This window comes from Chroicocephalus ridibundus, chromosome 12 (assembly GCF_963924245.1).
Source record: "Chroicocephalus ridibundus chromosome 12, bChrRid1.1, whole genome shotgun sequence".
In the NCBI taxonomy this organism is placed as follows: domain Eukaryota; kingdom Metazoa; phylum Chordata; class Aves; order Charadriiformes; family Laridae; genus Chroicocephalus; species Chroicocephalus ridibundus.
This window is the reverse complement of record NC_086295.1, coordinates 9,276,468-9,300,481: the sequence shown is the minus strand read 5'-3', so window position 1 is coordinate 9,300,481 and position 24,014 is coordinate 9,276,468. Positions and strand designations below refer to the sequence as shown.

Sequence of the window (24,014 nt, the reverse complement as noted above, 5' to 3'; positions counted from 1 at the left end):
TCACTCCCCCAGTGCAGCAGAATTAAACCTCAGCATCCACAGCAGAACTGCTTGCACTTCCTGAAAGGTGCTGAGGTCTGGCGTGATATAGTGCCACGCTGATACTGGAACAATTGATCACTTCAACCTAAACAAGGCTCAACAGGCTGCAACGTGTTTCAGGTGTCGGGAACAGTGGGAAGCATTTTGCAGCCAGTGACCGAGTTCTTGGACCAAGTGCTGATAATGCACGAATGAAGAACAGCAACAAGACTTAACAAACATGATTAGTATTATCCAACTGCTTTGTTATAAATATATTATATACATTCAAACATCACATTAAAATATTATTCCATTACACCAGAAGAGATTAAGGCTTTATATTATTTACAGAAACAAGCAAGCACCTTAAAAAAAAAAAACACAAAACCGAACGTAACACCAGTCATTGACATTTCCCTTCTAACATTACAAGTTTGATACCTTGAGCTCTTGAATACAGCTATTTGCAATGTGCCCAATGCTAGAACTATTTTAAACATTTATTGTCGGGGTAGGAAACACTTAATAGAAGACTCATCAGTGTGCACTCCGCATGAGCAAACGCGAGCATGTGTTGTACTGGGTGCCCTCCCTCTCCTCAGAGGCTTGTTAAGTTGAAGGCTTGTGCAGAAACGGTTTGCTCAATTCCATGTAGAGAGTAGAATAATTTTATTTTAATGGGAAACTGAAGACACTTGAGGATTCATGTCCCACTGCTGGAGTAGGATTCTCGAAGTCTGTTTCACATTACACCAATTAGATTTAACATGATAGAGAAGATAGAGCTGTAAGTTTATCAATCACTAAGTGCATTGAACAGTGATGATTTTATAGGCTTCCATTACTTTGACACTCTGTTTTCATGCCGTGCATTTGGGCTAAAACATGAAGTGACAAACTGTTGTCACCATTCTCCCTATAGGTCTTAGGCAACAAGCTATTTTTGAAGTGTTAAATAATGTTGATACAACACATGTTTACTATGCCACCATGTACCAATGGAGTGACTGTCCTGCCTTCTGGCTTGCCCGATAGCCTTCTGAGATACCGTGATGAAGTATTTTCTAAGATGTAAGCAGACGTAGATGTAAGCTAAATGAAAAGGTGCTCAGTAAGAGTAATCATCTTCATTTCAAGTATTGTTTTAAGAATTAGTTCTTTTCATTACAGTCTGTGTTAGCACTTTTTAGTTTGTGCTTTAGAGTCTGTTATTTCTTTGCAGGTCTTGAATTTGGCTGATGGCTTTTTTCTTTTTTTTTTTTTCTTTTTTTTTTTTTGTTTTTAAAAAACCAACATTGGCAACAAGTTAAGGATTGCAGAAGGCTGGCAAAAGTTATTTAATTTTCTGAGCCCATTTCATGTCATCTGCTCTTGGCTTCTCCCCAGTAACTGCTTGGATAATGTTCTCCAAACACCTCCAGAATCTTATCTTCTCTAGTGGATAGTTCAGCCAACCTAAGGGATTGCAAAGGAAAAAATGCATTAGTTTGTCATAGCATCCAAAGTTCCATGTCTTGCAATGTTTATTTAATAACATTCTTTAAATTATACACAAGGCAAATGTAAGGGGAGTTCAGAGGTGGAATACTCTATGGCCATCGCAAAGCTATCAGAAAAGGGACCACCAGGTTCAATGTCTTGTATTAGAAGCAAGACATTTGTATTAGTAGCGCCTTAGATTTAGTATTGGAATTTAAGCAAACAAACAAAAGTGCCAGCCCAACAATATCAGCTATATTCCCCATCAACAAAGCCCGCTGGGCTTTTCCCTGTGTTTCTCATTAGGTAGTACAGCAGGAAAGTAAATACACACAACATGGCTCTGAAATCTCAGATACATTATTAATGACACGGTTTCTAGAGAAAAAGAAATTTAAAAAAAATAAAAATGAAGATTTCTGTTTGGGATCTAAACACCACTAACTAAGGCTCAGCAAACTACACAAAGTTTTTTCTTAAAGCCTCAAGTTTAGATAGTTCCAACATCAGTTTTCATTTTTAAGGTACTTAAATGTATTATGCTTTCCCTGGGCAAAATTAAAGTTTGCATAGCTGATTGCTAACGAAGCTTGCGATGGAGAAATCTCGTTGTAGTACCATGCTGCATTAACAGCGGCTGACGCTGGAGGCTTCCTGGCTGAAAAGGGCAGCTCAGGCAGCAGCACGCTCCCAAACGCGCAGCAGCAGGCGGAGCACCTCTGCTTCCAAGGAACCAGAAAGGCTGTAACAGGTTGATATGGGACGGGCTTTTACCATTTTATGTAAAAACGGCAACAAGTGCCATCGCGTTCTAATGCAACAGGAGTTTAATGCATCTTTCCTAGCCTATGGGTTTAGGGTATTTTGAATGCTTTGTAGAAGTGTTGCACCGTACAGGCTGCTCGGCTGGAGCTCACACAAGCTTAATAGGCCTCACCCTGAATTCAGAAGGGCTTTATGTCTCGCTCTCAGGCTATTAATTAGTACATTAACTTGATTTTCTGTAACTGTATTTCGATGCCAAACTAACTACATGTAACTGACAGGAGAGTGCACAGGGTTGTATTACAATGTATTTTATAGTAACTTCAGGCTTCTGTTTTATCAAATATTGTAAAACTAGGAAAACCAAAAGAAATCAGCACCAGGAAATGTCATTTCCCTGTAGAAGTTTTCCTACAAGCAGGAAGAGATGGATGTACAGAGGGTTACACTTGCAGTACTGTTCTGAAGCACACCTGCTACGCTTTACTCCATGGACATTTCTGGAAAAGGGAACCAAGTGTAAGAGAACAAAAGCAAAGGAGAGGCAGGAATGAAGAAGTCGTTACCACAATGGAAACAGTGCGCTAGCAGCAGCAGTTCATGTTAGAGGAAAGAGCTAAAATGCAGAATAGCTCCAAGTACCGTGCCTACAGCGGTGACACAGCCAGCAGGAGGAAAACAACCGTTCTTGCCGGTGATGTCTTAGACTATGTGTATAGCTATTATGGGACAGAAATACTAAAAGGAAAAGAATGTTCAGGATATTCACTGCTGAAAAATACCACATTTCTAGAGAGCTAGATTGTTCCTAATCAGACATAACTACAGCTTTAACGATCTATCAAAACAGACACCGTTTCAGCCACCTTCTGTAGTGGGACATGACCTTTCCTAGCTCACCTGCGATCCTGCAGCTCCACTCAGCTCACTCTATGGTGATGCTCTTTAGGAAGTCAGCCCACGCAATTCTCATTAACACAGCCTTCGCCCCTCAAGGAATGGACAACTCCTTCCTGGTGCTTAAACTGTCAGTGTGAAAGCTTTAACACTGGGAATGCCAGAAAGCGCCATTATCTGACACCTTCCCTGGCAATGAGACAGTGGCAGACCTTTACGTATGCAGGTCAGCTCTGAAACCAAGTATACTCTCTGGACTTGGACTTGACTCTTAAGTCAAGTGACCAACAAGTGCATTACAATAACTAATCCTATTTTACTCAGTAAAGCCCCCTTGTAAATAGCGCATTGATTGCGTATTTCTGTCCTCCTCCTCACTTCTAGCCTAGTAGAAAAAGAATTAGGGCTGCAGAAACACTTTGCTCCACTGGAAAATCCATGTATACAATCTACCATGCTGCGTTATGTCAGACCAGTATGGCAGGAGGACTTACAGAAAGCATGGAGTGAACAGAAGCACATGCTCTTTTTTTTTTTTTAAATGAGAAAAAAAAAAGCAACTAGCTCAAGACTGCTAATAATGGCCAGGTTTAAACTTTCAGGATGTAGTAGGACTCAAAAAAGCTCTTAGAGTGGCAAGACTTTTGCTATCATCTGTCAAGTCAGGCTTCTTAATTGTACTGCGTTTTTACATGACATTCTGGTGTCATGAGAACTAGATCTGTTTCTTGGCAGAGATTTCAAAACCGACATAAACTGTTTGTCAAATCAATGACAGAATGAAGAACCGGAGTGGTTTATTTCCAGCTGATTAACTTGATATCTTATTCAGGATTGTGCAACACTGGTGATGGAGTAGACCCACCTGTACAGTGGGCATAACATTGAATATAGAAATAACGGGAACCTAAGGCCAGTTTTCTGCAAACCTGCCCACTCCTCTGCTCCAAATCTGAATGAGTGTATGCTGAAAATCCAGAAGCCTTGCTTTAGAAATGAGCATTCCAGGTAAGCTGCACTTGCAGACGATGTGCTCTTTTGAGGGAACAGCAGCTCTAAGACTTCAACGAACAAAATCCATTACTAGCATGAGATTACCAAGATACCATGCAACCAGATTTCAGTACCACCGAGTACCCTTGTCAGGCTGAAAGTTATCTTTTAGCCAATCACAAATCTTCCCCCCATGGTGGTTTTTTTTTTTTTTTTTTTAAACACACAACAAAGTCAACTATAGTTTTGCAAGAGCTTGTGCAGCTAAGAGCACAGTAACTTCACTGTGTCATTTTCTAGGTATTTAACAGGCTGTCACTAAATTACATCTTGCCAGGTGAATTGCACCAGACTACTCCAGAGAGCTTGCGGTATGAACCAGATGGCAGTACCAGTTGTAATGCAGAAGTACGTCTCGTGTGGAGATACATGATGGATCCTGTGATGCTTCCGTGGCAGGATAACATGCCAGTCCTGTAGAAATATGACCCAGCGTGGAAGACCAAAGTACGTGTGAGACCACTTGTGAATCTGGTTCGTCATGGTTATGAAGATGATAAGGGCAAAGACATAACACTCCCAAGGACACGTTTCATATAATGCCTCTGCAAAACAAGATGCGTATCTTTAAATACCATTTATGAAAAGGTAAATTTCTACTAGGAAAATGATGTCTTGCCCAGACAGAGCTGCCTGGTGCTGCACGAACTAACAATGGCCTCAACGAAGCTGCTTTGGCAGAAGTGTCACAAGAGCCGGTGAGCCATAAGCAATTCCAGAATGTCACAAGACAGGCTGGTAAGTGCCAACGTCTGACAACTTGCCATAAACAGGAAGTTAAAGTCTGAGTTTACCATCCATAAAGTTAAATTAATCCTTTAATTCTTGCACTTCTAGTTTGCAAATAAAGCACGTTTACACAGAGATGAAGCATGTTTATACACTTCAGAACAATGAGTTTCCCTATATGCACACAGTTTGATCCCTCTTATAAAAAGAGTATTTACTGTAACGTCTAATGCTTCCTTGCAAGCCTTCAGCCGCAGATTCTCTGTTGAGCTACGGAATACAGCGCTCTCACCTTCTAGTTGCCCAGCCTTCAAGGTAAAAAAGCTTCCCTCCCTCCTCCCAGGAGCATCATGCTTCCAACACCTATTACTGGTCATCTCGCATCCACTGATTTCTCCTAGCTTCACACAGACAAACGTTCTTCAAATACTAAAAAAAATGCTAAATCCACGTAAGTCAGAAGTAACAGCTTACCTGGGGAAAATGAAACAAATTTGTATGCCATGTTTGCCAACGGGACTAGCGTCATAAAGCAGTTGTCTCCATTGGTCTCTATAAAATCATGTCTGGTAATTGCTGTGGGGTCAATATGATGTTCTCTAAAAGGTCTGATGAAAGCCTGAAAAAAGAAATTGATAAACATGATGGCTCAATAATGACCTTGGAAAGAAAAAGATAAAAAACAAAAAAACTTCACATGCATTCAAATCCGATGACTGAGTTTAAGAGAGTTCCATAGTAGAAAGCATGTCAGCAGGATTCAAGCTTTTGTGATGGAAACACTTCAGATAATTTGATTTACGTTTGCAAAGCAATTCAATTCCCAAACTCAAATTCAGTTCTTGATTACTTTTCAGTTTTATTCTTCTTAGTTTTCACTTAGGACCTTTAGTCTCTAGGTCTCAAAAACAAAGCATCAGCATCCTGATTTCACAGACAAAACAAGCCTGCAAAATTCACAAACAAACATAAGTCACATAAACAAAGAAAACACTAAAAAATGAAAATTCAGCCTAACACTTTTATGGGCTGTAGATGCCAGCGTTAACAGATTAAATGCAAATTAAATTACCTAGACAAACCCATGTAAGTCAGATAGACTATACAAAAGTCTCCTCTAGGAAAAGAAATTGCATCTGAATACACAATTCCGGAGGAGACAGAGGGACTGGAACAGTAAAACAAGAAAACTTATTTGTCTTTAACACATACATCATGTACAGCCTATGCAAAGGTGTTCTGGTCAGCCTGAACTCTTATTTATTTGGTGCATAATCTCCTGCAGTGCCCTTTTTTTTTTTTTTTTTTTTTTTTTTTGAACTATGGTCCGCAGATAGAGGGATTCAAGGACTACTAAATCTATTGAAGGTAAACAAAAATAAGCCAAAACCCAACAGTCTTAATTCTGCTGTTCTCGTTCATGTATTTCTGGATAATTACAAGGAATATCCAATATACTTTTTTTTTTTTCAATAGAGATCCTTCTAATATTGCACTGTGAGGAGTAAGTAATGGTAACTATGAAGAAGTTTTTTTTAAAGATAAACAGATTATTGCTTATTATAGAAGTCAGTAAACCTTCCACTAACCATCTGGCTTTTGTAGCTGCAGATGTATAATAACATCTCAAATCTAAATCTTCACTCATCACCACTCTAATACTGCTACATTTACAATTGGGGCCAGGAACACAGAGAACCGGGAAGATTTCCTACTGGAGCCTCTTCGTGTTTTACAAGACAGCATTTAGAGAGTTCAGCTGCAGGAACAATTCTGCACATCTCTGCGTTTATTGGCTTTTTGGAAGATCTACACAAGTCTAGCCAGGTTTCTATACTTGCAGTGTCCCAGGCCATTCCCAGAGCAACTTGGGACAGTCTGCGAACACTGGTATTGCAAAACTGTGTGCAAACCTTAGAAGAGTGATAAAATGGGACAGTGTCACCTTGCACATGTCACTTAGGCCAAGCATAAACATGGCACTTTTCCAGCAATATACCGTGCCATTTAGTGGAGGAGGGTTCTGGGGGTGGTTACACTGGCAAGACTGGAAGAAAGGTACAGCTTATACACACTGTCCAACAGAGCTGGGAATACTGGAAGTGCTTCAGAAAGCATGCCATAACTTTTTCAAGCTTAAGGATAAGAATCTCAAACCTTTCCAACTATGGGTAGCTCCACAGATCCCCAGGTATCTGCTCCCCAGTGAAATAATCCTGATAGAAAGTCAGCCGTAATAACTCCTGCAACTTGAATGAGGAGACAGACAGTTAGATATACAGAAGCATTTTTACCGACATATTCACATTTCGTAATTGTTTTACAAGGTTACTCGTTTATCTTCCTCTAACTTAGATATTTACAACTACATGAGTCTACCCAATCTGAATAAACGTAAGGTCAGGCAACTAGGAGTAAGAGGTTAACAAGACACCGTTTGGATAGTTACCATCTTCATTAAATCTACAGTTTTTGTGTTTAATCCATCTTCTACAGAAGAGCTTGACAAATCTTCACTATTGCTGGTATGGAAGATACCAAGAAGTTAGAACTGAGTCACTCAGATGTGCCTACTGTCTTTTCCAGTAGTGTTTGAGCGATTACTTGGCTACGAAATAGCTGTTAAAGCCATCCCAACAATACCATCTGCAGACCCTTCCTCTTCTCCCTTGGTTCCTTAGGTCTGTAAACAAGCAGCACTGAACTCCAGTAACTACAGATAAACACAAATTAACAAGCCACTCCTGGGTATGGAAATACTATTTACAAAAGAAGACTGGAACATCAAACAACTTTAAGGCTGTGGCACCTGCACCGCTATAGGCAAGGCCCAGAAACCATGCTAATGATTCTCTGGAAGGGACACTGTATGCTTGTGACATCCGCATACTAAGTTAGATATACCATTTAACAGAGGTTGTTGCAACAAGCATGAAGATTTTTCTAGCTGCCAACCACAATAACCTCAAAGCTGCGGTCAAGTAAAGATGATTTTCAGTTATTGCACATAAAGTCCTATTTCATAGAATCATAGAATGGTTTGGCTTAGAAGGGACCTTAGAGATCATCTAGTTCCAAACCCCCTGCCATGGGCAGGGACACCTCCCACTAGACTTGTTCTGGATAATCTACCTACCCAAATTTCTGGGTAATCCTTACATTTAAAAGTAAGGACATAAGACATGCGGTATGATCAAAACAGCTGTGTATTTGCCAGTCATTCATAGATCTGTCAGCCGGTGTTTAACAGACACCTATCATTCTTCACCTGCAGAAGTTGTCCTACTCCCAGGTTCCCAATTCCCAATCCCTTCAGCAATGAGGTTTCCAACGCAGTTTGAGCTGCCCTCCTGCATGAGCTCTGCCAGGCTCTTTATGCTTTTGAGGAAGAAAATTCCAAGAAGACTGGAGAAGTTGTTCCCTTGTTTTTAAAAGGGAAGCTGGGAAATACAGCACAGCAATATGGATATAGCATCACAGCAAAGAGCGAGATACTGCCTTGGGACCTCTACACTTGAGGGATTCAGGACAGTTAGATCCTTTCTTTAAAGGACAGAGACATCAAGAGGTACCAGTTCAAGCCTGCACATCTTGCTCTGAGCAGGTTTCAAGAGAGATTAACGAGGCCTGGATGGAGTCTAAATTTGCTACAGAACGAACCAGAATGAGAACTGGGATTCTCTTTCACCACAGTGCCATCCCTTCAGGTTCATATAAATATCAGAAAGATCTTTCTGTTTGGTGATTCTGCAATCGACCACCTGGTGAACGAGCACACAAGCACACTTGGTGATCCTCGGCAGAGCCAGCGCTGGAGCTCTGAGAGGGGAAGGCAGCACACACTTCTTACCTGCAGGTCTGGTTAAAAATTCAGCAGAAGCACGACCCAGATTTCAAAATAGCTACTGCATACTGGGAAATACCATATATACCTAGGAATTTACAGCGTCTGATCTCAGTGCGAATCCCTCAATCATATACAAAGTTCATGCTAATTAAAGCACTATACGCTGATCTTGCAATCTATTGTTAATGAGTCACGGCAACAGAAATATAAAGATTATGTGTTCAAAACATATGTTTCAAAGCAGCTCAATTAGCAATTCCGTACTGTCCTTTGGTGCTCAGAGTGTAAGGCACAGTCACTTACTGTCGGCATGTCTGGCAGTTCTCAGAGAAGGCTGCGAGTTCACGTAAACCAGAGAAGTACTCACAGAGCCAGGTCAGAGCGGCTGGAACATGGTTCTTTAGTTTTCCGCACTGATATTTACAAAAATGGGGTTGCTTACAGAAGTCACTCATTGTAACAGTCTTTGCACCAGAAATAGCAGGGAGTTGCAAAACCAGAGGTCGATGCAGGAAATTCATTTTTTGCCCTGCCTGCCTCACAAACTCTTCTTCAGGCGTCTGTGAAGCTAGCAGAATTCCCGGCTTTCTCCTCTGCATTTGTTTCTTGATGTGGCTGAAGACTTTCTTCAAGCACAACTTCTCATTTATAGTATTGAGGCTTTTTGTGATGGGCAGATACTGCTCTCGCTGCTAAGAGGTTAGGCAAGAGAATTCCAACCCACTTGTAATCCAAGCAAAAGTTAAAATTGTTGGTGTACTGGTTCATCTTGCTTTGACTCCAAGGCATCTTGTTACTCCTCCCTCTCTCACAGAAACTCAAAGTGATCTGAGATATGCCAGGAAGCAAAACAACAGATGTGCATCTTTCCCTGTAAATCGCACAACTCTTATTTACCCTGGTCTTGATCTGGACTGGGGCCGATTTTCCTACTCCAATAAGGACACTTAGGTCAGCTGCCTTGAGAGTCCAGGTTAATGAAGTTCTTGTGAGATTAGCAAAATTACTAAAGAGCAGCTATTTTTTAGAACGTGAAGGAGGACTGGGTTGTTCTGTTACTGTTGATCAAATGCTTTTCGTCTTCAGGGCACAGCAGTTACCTACAGTGCATGCAGCACAGCATATTTCAGGTATACCCCTCCTCGTGGTTACCTTCTGCTTAGCTGATCCCTCACCTCTGCAGTCCTCCCCCTCACCTTTCATTTTCAAAAAGGGAGAAGAAATAAAAATAAGGATTAGTGTGGCACCTACTACCCCAAAAGGCTCTCTTTTTGTATCATAAATCAATCCCCGCTGCTGAATCCATTATCAAGTTGGCCCAAACTCTTAAATACAGCAGGAGACACTTCATCCTTTATGTATCACCTTATTGTACTGAAGGCAGCTTATTTTATATAAGCAGTAAATTCTGTACACTTGTTTTTGCGTTAGACCGCACGTGTAAGCTACAGTGAGCCAGGGTGGAGCACAATGGCTTTTAGCTCTGCACCTAGCAGCTGAAAGAGCAAACCAGCCTTGATTCAGGGGGAAGATATCCAAACAACACTTCACTTTGCAACAACTAAAATGCCGTTCTTGCTGAGGTAATCACCCTATTAACCCACATCGCCTCCAGCACACCGCATTATCAGAGCTTGAAAGAACAGCAGGAAGAACAACAAAAACAGAGGCAAAATACTGACAGTTCAATAGATATTTTGCCCATTACTTTGATGTCAGCTGGTGGAAAGCTAAGAGGAAAGAATGAAGGGTGCCTGAAGCAGTGCATTATACTAAAGCAATCTGAAAAAAGCTAACTACCAGAAACTGCATTTCAGCCGTATTACAGAAGCGCTTACTCACTCTTCAGCGGCTGTGTATGATGAGATGTAACAAGAGAACAAGAACTGTAGCAGGGGTTACACACGACTAGCATCATCGCTCTTGGTTTGCATCCCGTCTCCAGACTCAGAAGGCTCATCAGACAGCAAGGAGTTGAACTCAGTACTCTCACACACCTAGCACTGTCTTTACTTAAAACAGGAAAACCAAGGCACAAGCGTTCAGCCTCTTCTCTAAGGCAGTATAAGACCTTGATGCTCTGTCACCAAGGTCAGGAGGGCAAGATAAGATTGACAGCCCCAAACATGAATTAAGAGTGAATCATGAAGTCCGAAAAAGCAGGATACCCACAGTATAGATATATATGAACTGCAAACAGTGGATTCACACGCTCATTAAAGGAAGATCAGTAAAGCATTAGAGAAATCCTGCTCTGTACACATTTGTTTTACTGCAGCCTGCCGAATAGTGGGATGGAGGATCAGCCCATCTGTGGCTTATATCTGAGGAGCAGGTGAGCACTCAGAAAACACAGGAGGAGGGGAAGAAAGCACTGCAGTTAAAAAGCGAGCTGCAGAACTTGCTCAAAACACCAGGATTTCTTTGTTTTGGAAGCAGAGTGCTGAATCAGTAGAAAACAAAAAGGCCTAGCATCCAGGGAGACCAAAGGTGTACAGATGAACTTCAACCAGTAGCAGCTGTTTCGAACTAAGTGACTGACACACACATTTGCTCGACTGGCTGTTCTTTTCCAGCCGCCCCGCACTTGTGATCCTTTTCACAGGCACAGCAGCACCCTGGGACACCGCCAAGGGAGCGAGTGCCTCTCCTCTGAGTCAGGGACACGCCAGAGCGTGACCGCTGGCACTCCGACAGCCAAGTCACCTGCCGGGCAGTGGGTCACGGGGCTGGAAGAGCAACTGGCCCAAACATATAACCAACACAAGATGGCTTTGCTCCCTTCAGAAACCAGATAATACATAGGGGTTTGTACACAGAAAAGCCCCCACTTCTCCTCTTCATTGCTTAAGTACCAAATTAAGAGATTACAACTTGCATCCTTAACGAAGGGCTTCTCTTCTGAGCCCTTCACACACCACTTCCTGCAGCCTGGCTGCTGCCCGGCGCGAGCGGAAGGAAGCCAAATGAGAGCGGGACATTTGAGGTTCAAGGTGTTCCAGAGATAAAACTATTTTGCATGTTTGCAACACAAAGTTGTACTTCACTGCACTTTTACAGAGCCTGGCTTTGCATAGATAGAATTCTCAGGTTGTAACCCAGAAGCCTTACGTTAGGGTATAAAGTTTCACATTTACTGTAAAAACTCAGTTAAGAGTCTCTGGAGAGGAAAAAAACCAGCATAAGATGTTATTAAATAACTTGACGCTATTGTGTAACATCATTGAGAAGTACAGTCATTTTTAATCAGTGATTACATGAACTAGTTGAATGTTACAGCGCTAAGGAGTCGTGGGAGTGGTTAATTCCACAAAAGAAAAAAAATTATTTTCTAAAAATCCATATGCTAAAGTAACAGTTGTTTGTTACTCAGACACTTATAAAAATAAGATGTCTTAGTCATCTGCATTTCACATTTAGTGGCTTTCAGTACAGGTAAGGGTTTGATACCATGGCAAGTTATGAGACTAAGAAAAATAATCCCTGAAGATTTCAACAAGTACAAAGTGTAGCAGTTTAAAAGCAAAAAAGACGAGTATCATTTTGGTTATTTAAATCTGAGAAACATTCAGTCAGAACTGGACCTAACAGCGCAAGTAAGCAGAGGACACAGCTGAACTACGAAATAAAAGAAGGGCCTGGATAATATATGTATTTTTATTATATATAGTAGTTCTATTACGTTATAACTGGGTTTTCACATAAACCACGTCTATAACACATACACTCCAGAGATGGGAAAAGTCTGTCCTAAGTCACACAAGCTTATATTGCAAGACTGGCACGCCACTCACATAGCAGACATCTCTTGTCCTTCCCATACGCTCCAGTCACTCCCTGCTACGGGAAACCCATATAATCCTCTGTCTCCCAGCAATGCCGCCTGAGGATGGGGCACACCTCGAACTGCCACGGACCTGAACACCAGCCCCAGGGCAGAAACCACAGGGCAGCTGGCGACACTGCCAGAAGCCACCAGGAAAAGGAGATGCCCAAGGAATCAGGATACCTTCTCCACTGGAGTTGAACAGCAGCAGATCTTGAAGCAAATATTCATCTATCAAAAGCATGACTTGGCTAAGAATCACTACCCAATAAATTTAATGATAGGAGCCAACAAATTTTATTTTCGTGTCTTTAATCCTAGTCTATTAGCACACAGCAAGCTATTTATTCCTACTATTTCACCAGCTGACGGAGTGCTTGCAAAGCACCCACCGCTTTTAAATGACAAAATCCTGACAGCTTTACTTAGGCCTCAGATTCTTAAACAAAACGTACTTCTTTTTCCCAAAAATGTATTTACTAGAAAAAGCAATTAAGCCATCCCAGAAGAAAGTGATTAAAAGAACAGAGAACAATGGATACTAAATGAAAACCAAGAACAAGTTTCCCCTCACTAAATTAAAAATAAAATCCAATAATTTCATTTGTATGACTAATCAAACTAATTCTCCAGTTTCACCCACTTACAACACTCCCAGGAATCAAGCAGGGTGAGCTCAGCTCTCGGGAATGCCGGGCAGCTTTGTGCGTGCAGGTTGGCATCCGGAGGAGCCCCCATACCTGAACATCTGCCTGGTGCGGGACATAAGCAGCCGTAATGCTGGTTCTGTTCGAGGCTTACACTCTTTCAGCGAAGCAGACCACTGTCACCGTTCACTATAATCTACTCCTTCGTTAGGGCAACACTCCAGCGTGCGTTTCAGCGTGAATCGGGGCCACTAAGACCTATAGTTATGAAATCCTTGAGCCAAAGTCCCTTGCAACTTTAAGAAAGCCCCTGACAACTCGGCAAGCACACAGAGCTTTCTTTGTCCCGGATGGAGCAATAGCACGTCCGCTGTGCACACAAGTGGGAATGCAGAGAAGGGGCCGTGCCACCAGCCTCCCTCCACCAGCGGGGCGAGCAGTCTCAGGCAGGGAGGGAGGGTACAGCCGCCACCCGCCCTGCCTGAGTTCATCCCCTATCCAAGATACACGAAGAAGAGAGAATATCAACATAGAATCACAGAATGCTTTGGGTTGGAAGGGACCTTTAAGATCACTTAGTTCCAACCCCCCTGCCATGGGCAGGGACACCCCCCACCAGACCAGGCTGCTCAAAGCCTCATCCAGCCTGGCCTTGAACACCTCCAGGGATGGGGCAGCCACAGCTTCTCTGGGTAACCTGTTCCAGTGCCACCCTCACAGTAAAGAATTTCTTCCTGATATCCAATCTAAATCTACCCTCCTTCAGTTTGAGACTGTTACCCCTCACCTGCCTGAGCGCAAACCAGCAATTGCACTCCATAACTCCACTGTCAAGCCCAGCAGCCTCCAGGATCCTTTGGCGCTGGAATGGCCCGGAGCTCCTAGGGCAGAACACACACACACCTGCTGCTACAAAATGGATCAACAGAAGATGTAATACAGACTGTCTTAGTGTAATGCAATTGTATTTGTGCCATACAAAGTGCAACAAAGTGTAGAATCAAAGTTTTGTCTATTTAATCACAACTTGTGGAGTCTCCGCTTTTCAGAGATGATACATTTCAGGATGGAAAACATAAAGTTACCTATGGCTATGAAGTAACTGATAGTTACTTGAGGTGGGGTGAGACAGCAGATGACAAAGATTTGGCTTATTTGGACCAACACTGAAGTAAAAGATAATTTTCCTTTGTTAACTGAGGTTTCCCTGGTGCAATTTCAGGGGCCTTTTATATAAAAATTTCAAGTGGAAACTCATTTTAACATACAAAGTAAATCGAAAGTGAAGTGACACCGTTACAGTTCTGTCTCTTGCTGTAAGGCAGCAGGACTTTGGAGCGGTGGATCCACGTGCACAGTGGTCCGTTTCATAACGTGTTGGGGTCTCCAGAGTGCTTTTACTCCGGCGTGTGCCAAAGCTCTCACACACATTACACACCCCCCGCCCGGCTCTGCAATGCGGCTGACCCAGCGCAGCCCTGCAGAGCTGCTCGAGCTTCAAACAAAAAGGTTTTCTGGGCCTTGATCAGAACAAGTTTCTATTTTGAAAGCGGACAAAGCGATTTCTTTCGGCGCGCTCCCTCTGGCTCACCCACAACTTCTGCAATAATGAAAGGCGTACCTCCAAGGGGTTTAAAACAAATTAGTTCCTCATCTCTCAAGACAGCAATGATTAATTGTATCTTGCCTTGTGTCACAAGACGTTTCTACAGACATGGGCGCTACAAGGGACAGTGCTTATGAACAGAGACAGGTTACACCACAAACTTAGCTACATTTTTAAAGACTGCAATAAACAGTATCTATTAAGAACAAGTGTGGCTGCAGATACAAGTCAAATGTCAGTAACAAGTCAACCAATTTGGCAAAAAGGTTTTAAAACCCTACAAAAAGCCATAAGGAGGGAGGGCAAAATGAAAGCCAGAATCTGTGGTGCCAAACTTTTTATCTAGATGCTATTAATATATGCTATATATACACAACTCACGCATATTGAATAATAGGCTGGATACCACAAACTCACCTGAAGGTGTAAGAGCTTTCAAGCCTAACCTGACGTGTTCTGGTGAGGCTTTTCTGCTTATCACACAAGGAATACCTATGCCAGCCTAGTCCCCAGCGCTACTGAGCTGCTGTTTCAGCGGCAGAGGCAGCTCTGGTTCTGCAGCACTGCCAGGATGGTGTCCCACTGCAGCTGAAAAAAAATGGGTTATTACACCTGCCTCACACCCAGCCGTCCTAACCAAGGCTGCCCCAGAGTTAACCGTGTGCATGTGAGCATGCAAATAAAATACCAAATTCAAATCTTGCTCGTCAGCTCGCACGAAGAGGAAAATTTTCATAGCTCCTCAGCAGCTGAAGATACTCAGAATAGGGCATGACTGGATGTAACATAGAAACAACAACAAAATAAATCCACACTCTGCCCACTCTCTGTTTTCTTTTTTTTTTTTTTTTTTTTTTTTTTGACAGTCAGGAAGGGAAGGGAATTGTCTCGTCTCTGCTAAACCAGCCTGGAAGACAGGAGATGCACATGCCCCTTCCTTTCCTGTAAGATCACCTTTAGTCAGCAGAACACAACCCGGTTCAAAAGCTATTCTACAACAATGCCATGAAGCTCTTGGCTCACAGTTCTTCCCTCGCTCCGCAGCACGTACCCGTAGGTGATTCAGCACAGCGAACGACAGCACGCCACGTGAGCTCACGTCTCAGCAGACTGCCTGCTCACATCATACAAGGAAGTGAGTGCTTTCGGACTGCCAGTAAGGGGAGGATCAGATTTTTTTTTTTCCCCACAAGAACTTCTAGATTAAGATATTTACAGTATTACCCACATTACAACTATGTGTGCCTTTAAAGGCATGAAAAAAGAAGATATAACACAGCCTTAATTACAGATATAGGACTTAGGCTAGGTGAAATGATGCAGAAAGTTCAATCTACTCCCTATTTCTTAAAAGAAAATACATATTTATGTAAGAGTACATGGGGGGGCCCAAAAATGTATCTTAATGAACAGGTCTGTGCCCTGGATCACTGATCATTTTCAGATTTCCAAAGACCTAATGTGAACTTGATCTACAGCTATGTCTTCATTAGCAGAATGTTTATTTTGTGATCTCAACTCAAAGGTCACTGTTCCAATCCAAGCTTCAAGAAAGCTCCCAACAGGAACCCATCTAATGATGTCTGTGACTCAACATTCCCTATCTCACCCATTATATCGCATGCGATACTTTGGAATCAGGACGTTTATGGAGATGAGTTTCACAAAACTTAATAAAACCTGTGAATTATAGACATCATTCACACTTTACCTGGAGAAATAATGTATTGAAGGAAGGCAGCAAAACAAGATAGCATGCAGCACTTATTTTATTGCACTCATTTTTGTAACCACTATCAGTTATTTCCGCACTACTTTATTTACACAGAATCCAGATTCTGCTACTTTAATCATTCACTACTACTTAAATAATATTATCAGTGAATTGGCTGCTTTATCAGTTAAACTGGTAACCAGAATATCAGAGAACTCAAGCTTTTATCAATATTAACTTTGAGATGAAAGCCAGTTGCAAACAGATTGCACTGCAGGTTAACCATCATTACTGATTCTCTTGTCTACATCTGTCCTCATCACTACGGAGCAGTACTCAGGCCATGATGTTCTCCATCCCTCCCAATGCCTCCACCTCATCAACTTAGAGTGTAGGCAAGACTAAATTAGGCCGAGTGAGCTGGGCCTCATGTTTCATGGTGGGAGGACACTGCTTTCCCTTAGCCCCCACACAAAGGCAATAACCTTTAAACAGGCATCAGGAATTACCACTTCCCAGTTTTGGCAAAAATTCATAGCACCTATCACATATCACTGTTTGAATCTGCTGTTGTTTTGTTTTGCTTTTTTAAATCATTAGCGATATACAACAGTGATTGCGAACAAGTACCATTCTCTTCTAAAACATACAACAACTCACACAGTTTATAGAAAAGTTACTTTTACTATAAAGCCTGGAAGCTGAACACCTCTAGGTATCTTATATGATGTCCTTATGAATGACACCATTTGTTCTCCTTTCAGTTAACAAGGCAATTCATATAAAAATACGTAGACATTTATACACACCCAACACAAGAAGTTAATAGTGCATTCAATATGCACTGCAAGTACAGCAGAAGACTGGTGAAATGCTTAGTTACTACTCTCTTCCCTCCCTCATCCCATATTAGAAGTTTACCAGAAAGTTACGAAAGCCATGCACTGCAGAGCTGACTCTTCCGATTTCTAAATTTAATTCTCCCTCCTTTTCCCACGTCCCCTCCCATACGTACATGACTATACAGCTACCCCTAAGGTTTGCTGCCCAGATAATGCCGACAGACTGAGTCAGCCACAGATGCCCACCTGCTTCAGCTCAGCCTGCTCCACTGCCCTCTCTTCTGCTCGCTCCCAAGAGTTTCTGTGCAACAGAATTTCAACGCTGTTCTAATAACACAAAGCTCATGTAAACACTGATATTTTCTGCTCTCAGCATTAAGTAACATGTTGTCGTATGATAAATTGTACGCAGGTTTAGGCTTTGAATGATGTAATGCATGTTGTGGAGTCTTTTCACACCCAGCTTATGTTGAGACAAGTTTTTCCTTGAGTTAATTCCATGCAATTCCTGATTCTATCAGTAAAGCCGTACAGCATCAACCAGAATCCTTTACTAGTTCTTCCTTTCCTTCACTGAAAAAGTGAAATCACCAACTCACACTGCATCTAGACCAGCTAGCTCTGTACTGCCAACAACTAGCCAACCTAAGCACCTCTAGACATTTAAGGCAAAGATATGAGACAGCTTGTTTGCCTACGCTTCCAATCAAAGTAGTAAGAGAACAAGAGTCACATTTATTACCAGAAGAAAGCTGCAACTTTTCTTATATTGATGGAAATAAAGTCTGATTCAGGATAAAGCACAAACTTCACATCCCGACATGAAAGCACAATACTCCAAAATACTCATTTTTAGTTATCAGTCCTCAGAAATCAAGCTAGTTTGATGCCTGCAACATCTTTTATAAGATTTATCTTGGGCTTCAGCTTTTTCAAAAGTTCTTGTAAATATTTTTGTCAATCAATGTATTTTGTTTCCAACTCAACAGTCTTGACAGCTGTTTGCCCTCTCAATAACTGTTACACTTGCAATGACTACATAAGAACACCAAACAAACAGCTACATTAAAAATTTCACCCTTGATATATTGAGAAGCCACTGAAATGAAAGACAGAAAGCAGTAGCAATTTTTGCAGATGTCTCTGTTTCAGAGGCACTACAATCGCACCTGCGCAAACGTCCTTCTCCCTTTCCAATAGTAAGTCAAGCCTAAAAGATTACACATTTATGCCCAGCATTACAACAGACAGTCTTGCCTTGTTCACGCCAGTGAACAGTTCCTACTTACATATCCCAAAAATAACAGAGGGGGTGTGTTCCAGTCGCAAGTAGAAGAGAAGATTGTAAAAATTGAAACAGATCAGAGAGAAGCATAAGATGACAGAGATCCATTCTTGTAGTCTCTTTCCTGTTGGAAAAAGAGGAAAAAAAGCATGTTTTACTTTTATCTGAGAGGACATTTTGAAGTCTGAAATAATACAGACAGACTATTCTACTGCCTGGATGACTCACCGCATTTGTCTGACAGGGAACTGAAACAGAAACTTATTTTTCCATGGGAGGTGTGCATATTTTGTTAAATGACATTCCTCTTCCCCGAGCTACTACTAACCCCTTCCCTCTGCCCTTGCCCAAATAACAGGGACAAATCAGACATCATCTGCCATTGTCCTACTTTCCTTTTCCCTGCGGTTGCTGGCATAACGTTCCTCCGCATCACATCTTTTTTCAAATTTGCATTTCGTTCAGCATTCAGTGTTGCTGCTATGGCTGAATCTGGGAACAAATTTCTGGCCTCAGATGCCCTGGAGTTAAATCACCTTATGATCTGTAATATTTAAAATCTCAGAGCTTGTACGTAAAGCTGTTGTACCAACAGGAAAAAGCATCATCCCGTATTTTGATGGTCCTAGAATTGGTTTCCTAACATTGCAAGTACACTTTTTAAGCCAGCTTATTTAACTCTTGCAGTCTTGTCTTTGCCTGTCTGCTCCCTGGCAGAAGGCTGTGACCTCTCAGCTGTTCTGAGATGGCAAGAGACAGAACAAGCGAAGAGAAAGAACTGCACCAATTCTCTCTTGTACCTTGCTGTACTACTTTGTACCTCTACAAAAACCTCATTTATTGCCTATAAAAAGAGAACAGACAGTGTATGGTAACACTTTGACTATTCAGATTAGCAGCAGAAAGCCTGCCGCTAATCACTGCTAGATCCTCACAAGGCACTGACGTTGCGGGAGACGAAACGCTCAATGCAAGACCCATAAGGATTAAAGCATCAGAAGCAGACCTATAATGCCTAAATCCATGAAGATCTGAGCTGCCACCTTGGCCCAGAAGTGCCCTGGCTGTAGTCAGCTCTCAACATGTTCAGGAGCAGCCAGGTCACTCTGCACCAATTTTAGGGGGCCAGTCAGCACGGCTGCCTCCTGCCTGTGGCTTCCCAGAGCAGGTAACACCACAAGTCCATTCCGCACTCCCTCCTGCGGCCTCATAGACTTTGCACCACTCGAGTTTGAGGCAATTCAACATGCAGGGGAGCAATCAGTAACGACTACGTGTGAGGTGCACATCCTCTCACAGCAGCAGAGGCACACTCCCATGTCTGGCACGTGTTCAGGAGAGGAGCTTCTTGCCTACTGATCCTCTGTGTTGACCTACTGTCTGGTCAAATTTCTCCTCCTAAATGCTAAATCAAGTCCTTCTTCTCAACTATACAACGAAAAAGAAACTAGAAACATCAAAGGAGGCCGAGTATTATCTCCAATGTGCCTACAATGCAATATTTTAAACTGTGAACAAAAACTTTTACAGTTCAGAGTTTTGTTCTAGAAAGGCCACGAGTATATAAATTAACAGAGAAGAAAATTGCAGAATTAAATTAAGACCCAAGAACAAGCATATTTCAAGACAGCATCAGGTCACAGTGTGGGAGATTCTATAAAGAGATCCCTGGAGTAATAAAAGGAAGAGTTAATTAACACTCACTTCCTGCATAAGAAAACCACACCCTGATTAGAGGAGCTAAGTGGGTAGATCCTCATGGAATAATTAGCTGACTGCAGGGAAACACTCGGCTCCTTGCTAGCAAGTCCCATGAGTTCAGTCCAGGCAAACACCACTGCACTCTGAACACGGGGATCCCGAGGTGACTGTCCGGAGACATCAGAGTCCAGAATGCGGCCCTAGCTCTGGGCAGACGGGGAAGGCGAATCAGTCGAAGGAGCAGAGTCAGCACCGGTAACTTGTGTTTAAAGAGCACTCAAATTTAAAATTACGTCCCGCATGAAGGAATAAGGCGCCAGAGCCACACAGTATCTGCTTAAAGAAACCATGGAAATACTCCAGAGTCACATTCACTCTGCACAATTATATGTAATCCCCGTTCTTAAGAATTCAGTAGTTCAACATCACATTTCCACTGCAACACATATTCTGACGTTGTTTATATAAGTTATTTATGTAATGCCAGAAAAAAAAGGCACATCTAATACATTATCACAGCTCACTGCTGATAAATACCACTATACATATACTACTTTACAGTCTTTCCAGGAACTTCCATCTACAGCTAAAGATAAGGGTGGCACGTTGTCTGGGGGGAAACTGTTTTCCTATGAGCAAGAGCACAGTGCAATAAAGTTAGTGATTGTTTTTCTGTGAAGCACAGGAATTGGTCACTGCCTGGATCAGAGATGCATATCTAGGCCAGCTGAAAGACATCACACACCAGTTTCTCTCAAGGCAAGGAAGAGGTGATCAGTACAAGCTGAAATGGGCAGACTTGCCCTGAACAGTCTAGAAGACAGACAAACTAATGAATGCCTGTCTTTTCTTATCATACTTGCCTCTGTGCAAGCAAGAACACCCGCTTTTCCAGTAATTACCTTGAATGTGCAAGCTAAGCTGTTCAGCTGACCTGCTGGAAATTGCAAGATGCTGAAAAGATGTCTTCCCTTTCCTAATCCTTCACCTGTGAACGAATTCCCTGGACATGGCAAGAACACCTAGCATTGCTCACACCGTGAGCTAAAAACAAATTACTTTTTATTATAAGGAGTTTGCAGTTATTTCCATAGCATAATTGAACAGCTGCAGTCACTTCATTGAGCTCTGACAAATAGCAAGCTTCAGGAAGACAAGACCAAAAAAAAAAAATCCAAATATCCCTCCACTCTTTTCTGGGGTATCTCAGAATAGTTCACTGAATAAATATTCTGAAGCGAAAGCTGCTGCTGTTACCTTGCTTAGAACCAAATGCATACATCTGTTTTTGGATGGAAAGGTTAACTTTTTGTTTGATTGTTATTAAAGGGAAGAGGACTCTGGGCAGGTTCTAGTTTGAACACCTCCACCCCAGCAGCCAGAGCACAGGTCTGCAGTTGAGACGCTAGCCCCACACTGGCACCTTTTCATAAGCTGACCGTCTAACCTAACAGCGCTTTCCTAACCTCTCAAAAGTTTGCCTGAAGAGTGGGGTGCTGTGCGTGTTCATCACGTCCCAGTGTGTGAGAAGTGTCAAACGCAAGGCAGGACCGAACCCACCATCGCTGGGCGGCTGCACCAGGAGCGTCCCCCCCGCCGCATGCAGCGAGGGGCAGCCACCGGCTCTGCAAACCCTCTCCGGGACACCGGGGGCCACCAGAAGGGCCCTCGACGGTACCACAAACGCAGTGAGCCGCCCAACTGTGGTCTAGGCCCCTTTCTTAGGCCCGCTTTAGCTCGCCACGCTCGCCAGCGCTGCCCAGGCCGAGGTGAGGGCGGCAGCAGGCGGACGCGGGGCCGCCGGCATGTGGCATCCCCCCGCCAACGGACCCGGGGCCGCCTCGCCCGGCGCCCAGCAGGGCCCGGCCCAGTCCCCTCCGCTTCCCCGGGGCTCTCTGAGGCCGCACTGCCTCAGGGCGGCCGGTGGCGAGGGGAGCCGGGGCCCTTGGGGAATCACACCCACCCCCCCGCCCGGCCCAACGGGGCGCTGCCCGCCGCCGCCCTCACCTGGGGAATAGAGCTCGGCCAGCTCGCGGGCCCCGGCGTGCTGCGCTCCCCACCGCCGGCTGCCGCCCTCCGGTTCTTCCGCGGCCTCCGCCTGCGGCCCCGCCGCCTCCGCCCGCCGCGGGACGCTCTCGGCGCCGCCGCTGGCCATGGCCCGGCCCCGCGGCTCCTCCTCCTCCAGGCCGGCGGGCGGCGGCGAGCGGCGCCCAGGCCCCGCCGAGGAGCCCGGCGCCAGCGCTGCGGCCCGCGGCAGCATCGGGAAATGGGGCCGGGCCGCGGAGCTGCGGCGGCGGTGGGGGAGGGCGGGCGCGGCCGGCCACGCCCCCAGCCACGCCTATCGCCGCCGCCGCCGCTCTGCCGCCGGGCCAATGGGCAGCGCTGCCCGGCGCAGCGCAGCCAATGGGGTGGCGGCAGCGTCGGAGGCGCAGATGGAGACGCCGCGGCGGGAGCGAGCGGCGGCGCTGGCGGGGCCCGGGGAGGGCGCGGCGCGCGCCGGTGCGGGACCGGGGCCGGGCGGGTGCCGTCAGTGCCGCCCCCGCCGGCCGTGCCTTGCGCGCCCCCTGGCGGCGCGGAGCCGGTGCCGCCGGCCGTCGTTAGGCGAACGGCGCTAACTGGGTGTCGGGAGGCTCCTGTGACGCGCCAAGGCCGTAACGGTGCCGATAAAATGATTTTCGGTGCCTTTGTTGGGTAATTCAGCCCCTGTCCCTCAACAGGCGGGGTTGGAGCCACTCGCCGGCGTGCTCCGGGTCCCAAATAAATACAGTTCAGCACGGAAAAAAGATAGAAAAATTAAAACTCCACTCTAGCAATATTTAAGTACTACATCATGTCTATAAAAAAATAATTCCTGCAGCAGATTTATTTGAATATCAAAGAAACTAGCTCTAAGATAAGAAGTGTTTCAACCAATTAAATAGATTCCACTTAACATCAAAATCTGCCGCATTCGCAGGGGGTGGGACACCAAACCAGACGCCTGTTTAATCCGGAGGTTCGAGTATCACCCGCCCTGGGGAACGAAAGGCCTCCCCGTGCCCCCACGGCACAGACACAGCGACCGCAGCGCCCTGCGGCTGTGCCCACCCCGACAGCTGCCATCGCACCCACCCGGGGGGCAGACCCTCCCCCCCCGACGCGGGCGCTGCCTTGCCCCGGGGGACCGGCAGGGAAATCCCATTTGTACCGAACCACCCAGGAATTTCCCCAAACTCGGCCAAGCCGGCAGCCAAGGGCTGCCCGAGGGCTGTCACTTCGCGGTGCCCTTGAAATCACCATGATTCTGCAGGAGGCCAAAAGGCGAGCTGTGTGCCTCCTGGAGGCTGCCCTGCTTTCTGGGGGATCACAAATTGATTAATAATTAGCTGGAATCGTGTCTCAAATTAGCGGTTCTTAATGAAAAAATGGCTCAGGAATTCAATGAGTCCTGGGCTGAAGAGTTACATATATATCTCTATATATCTCAAAAATTCTGGAAACTATAAACAATAACGATTTGCTGCTGGTGCAGAAGGTGGTATTTATCTGAGGGGGCATTTTTCTGTTTTCTGTTAATTGGGTAATAAGCCACTCAAAAGGCATTACCTTGGGGTGCCTCA

General features: G+C 44.2%; 1 protein-coding gene across 2 annotated transcripts; it reads right to left on the bottom strand.

The window, feature by feature from the left end:
• Window positions 1-253: 253 nt before the first annotated feature.
• PEDS1 (plasmanylethanolamine desaturase 1) lies at window positions 254-22,728 on the bottom strand. 2 transcript variants are annotated; one of them, XM_063349920.1, is made up of 6 exons: window positions 22,423-22,724; window positions 18,719-18,838; window positions 7,105-7,196; window positions 5,422-5,566; window positions 4,551-4,763; window positions 254-1,479 (listed from the first exon to the last, which is right to left on the bottom strand). In XM_063349920.1, the coding sequence occupies exons 1-6, from the start codon at window positions 22,673-22,675 to the stop codon at window positions 1,358-1,360; spliced, it is 945 nt and encodes a 314-aa protein (XP_063205990.1). In that variant the 5' UTR covers window positions 22,676-22,724; the 3' UTR covers window positions 254-1,357. The 2 variants fall into 2 exon arrangements, with proteins under 2 accessions (XP_063205990.1, XP_063205991.1); XM_063349921.1 differs by lacking the exon at window positions 18,719-18,838 and having other exon boundaries at window positions 22,423-22,728.
• Window positions 22,729-24,014: the final 1,286 nt, after the last annotated feature.

Excerpts from the sequence above, each read along its gene's own strand:
- PEDS1 (XM_063349920.1), bottom strand. The coding sequence starts at position 22,675 with ATGCTGCCGCGGGCCGCAGCGCTGGCGCCGGGCTCCTCGGCGGGGCCT. Across the intron at positions 18,839-22,422 it reads GGCCGAGCTCTATTCCCCAG|GAAAGAGACTACAAGAATGG; the intron begins GTGAGGGCGGCG and ends TTTTTCCAACAG. Across the intron at positions 5,567-7,104 it reads AGCTACCCATAGTTGGAAAG|GCTTTCATCAGACCTTTTAG; the intron begins GTTTGAGATTCT and ends TTCTTTTTTCAG.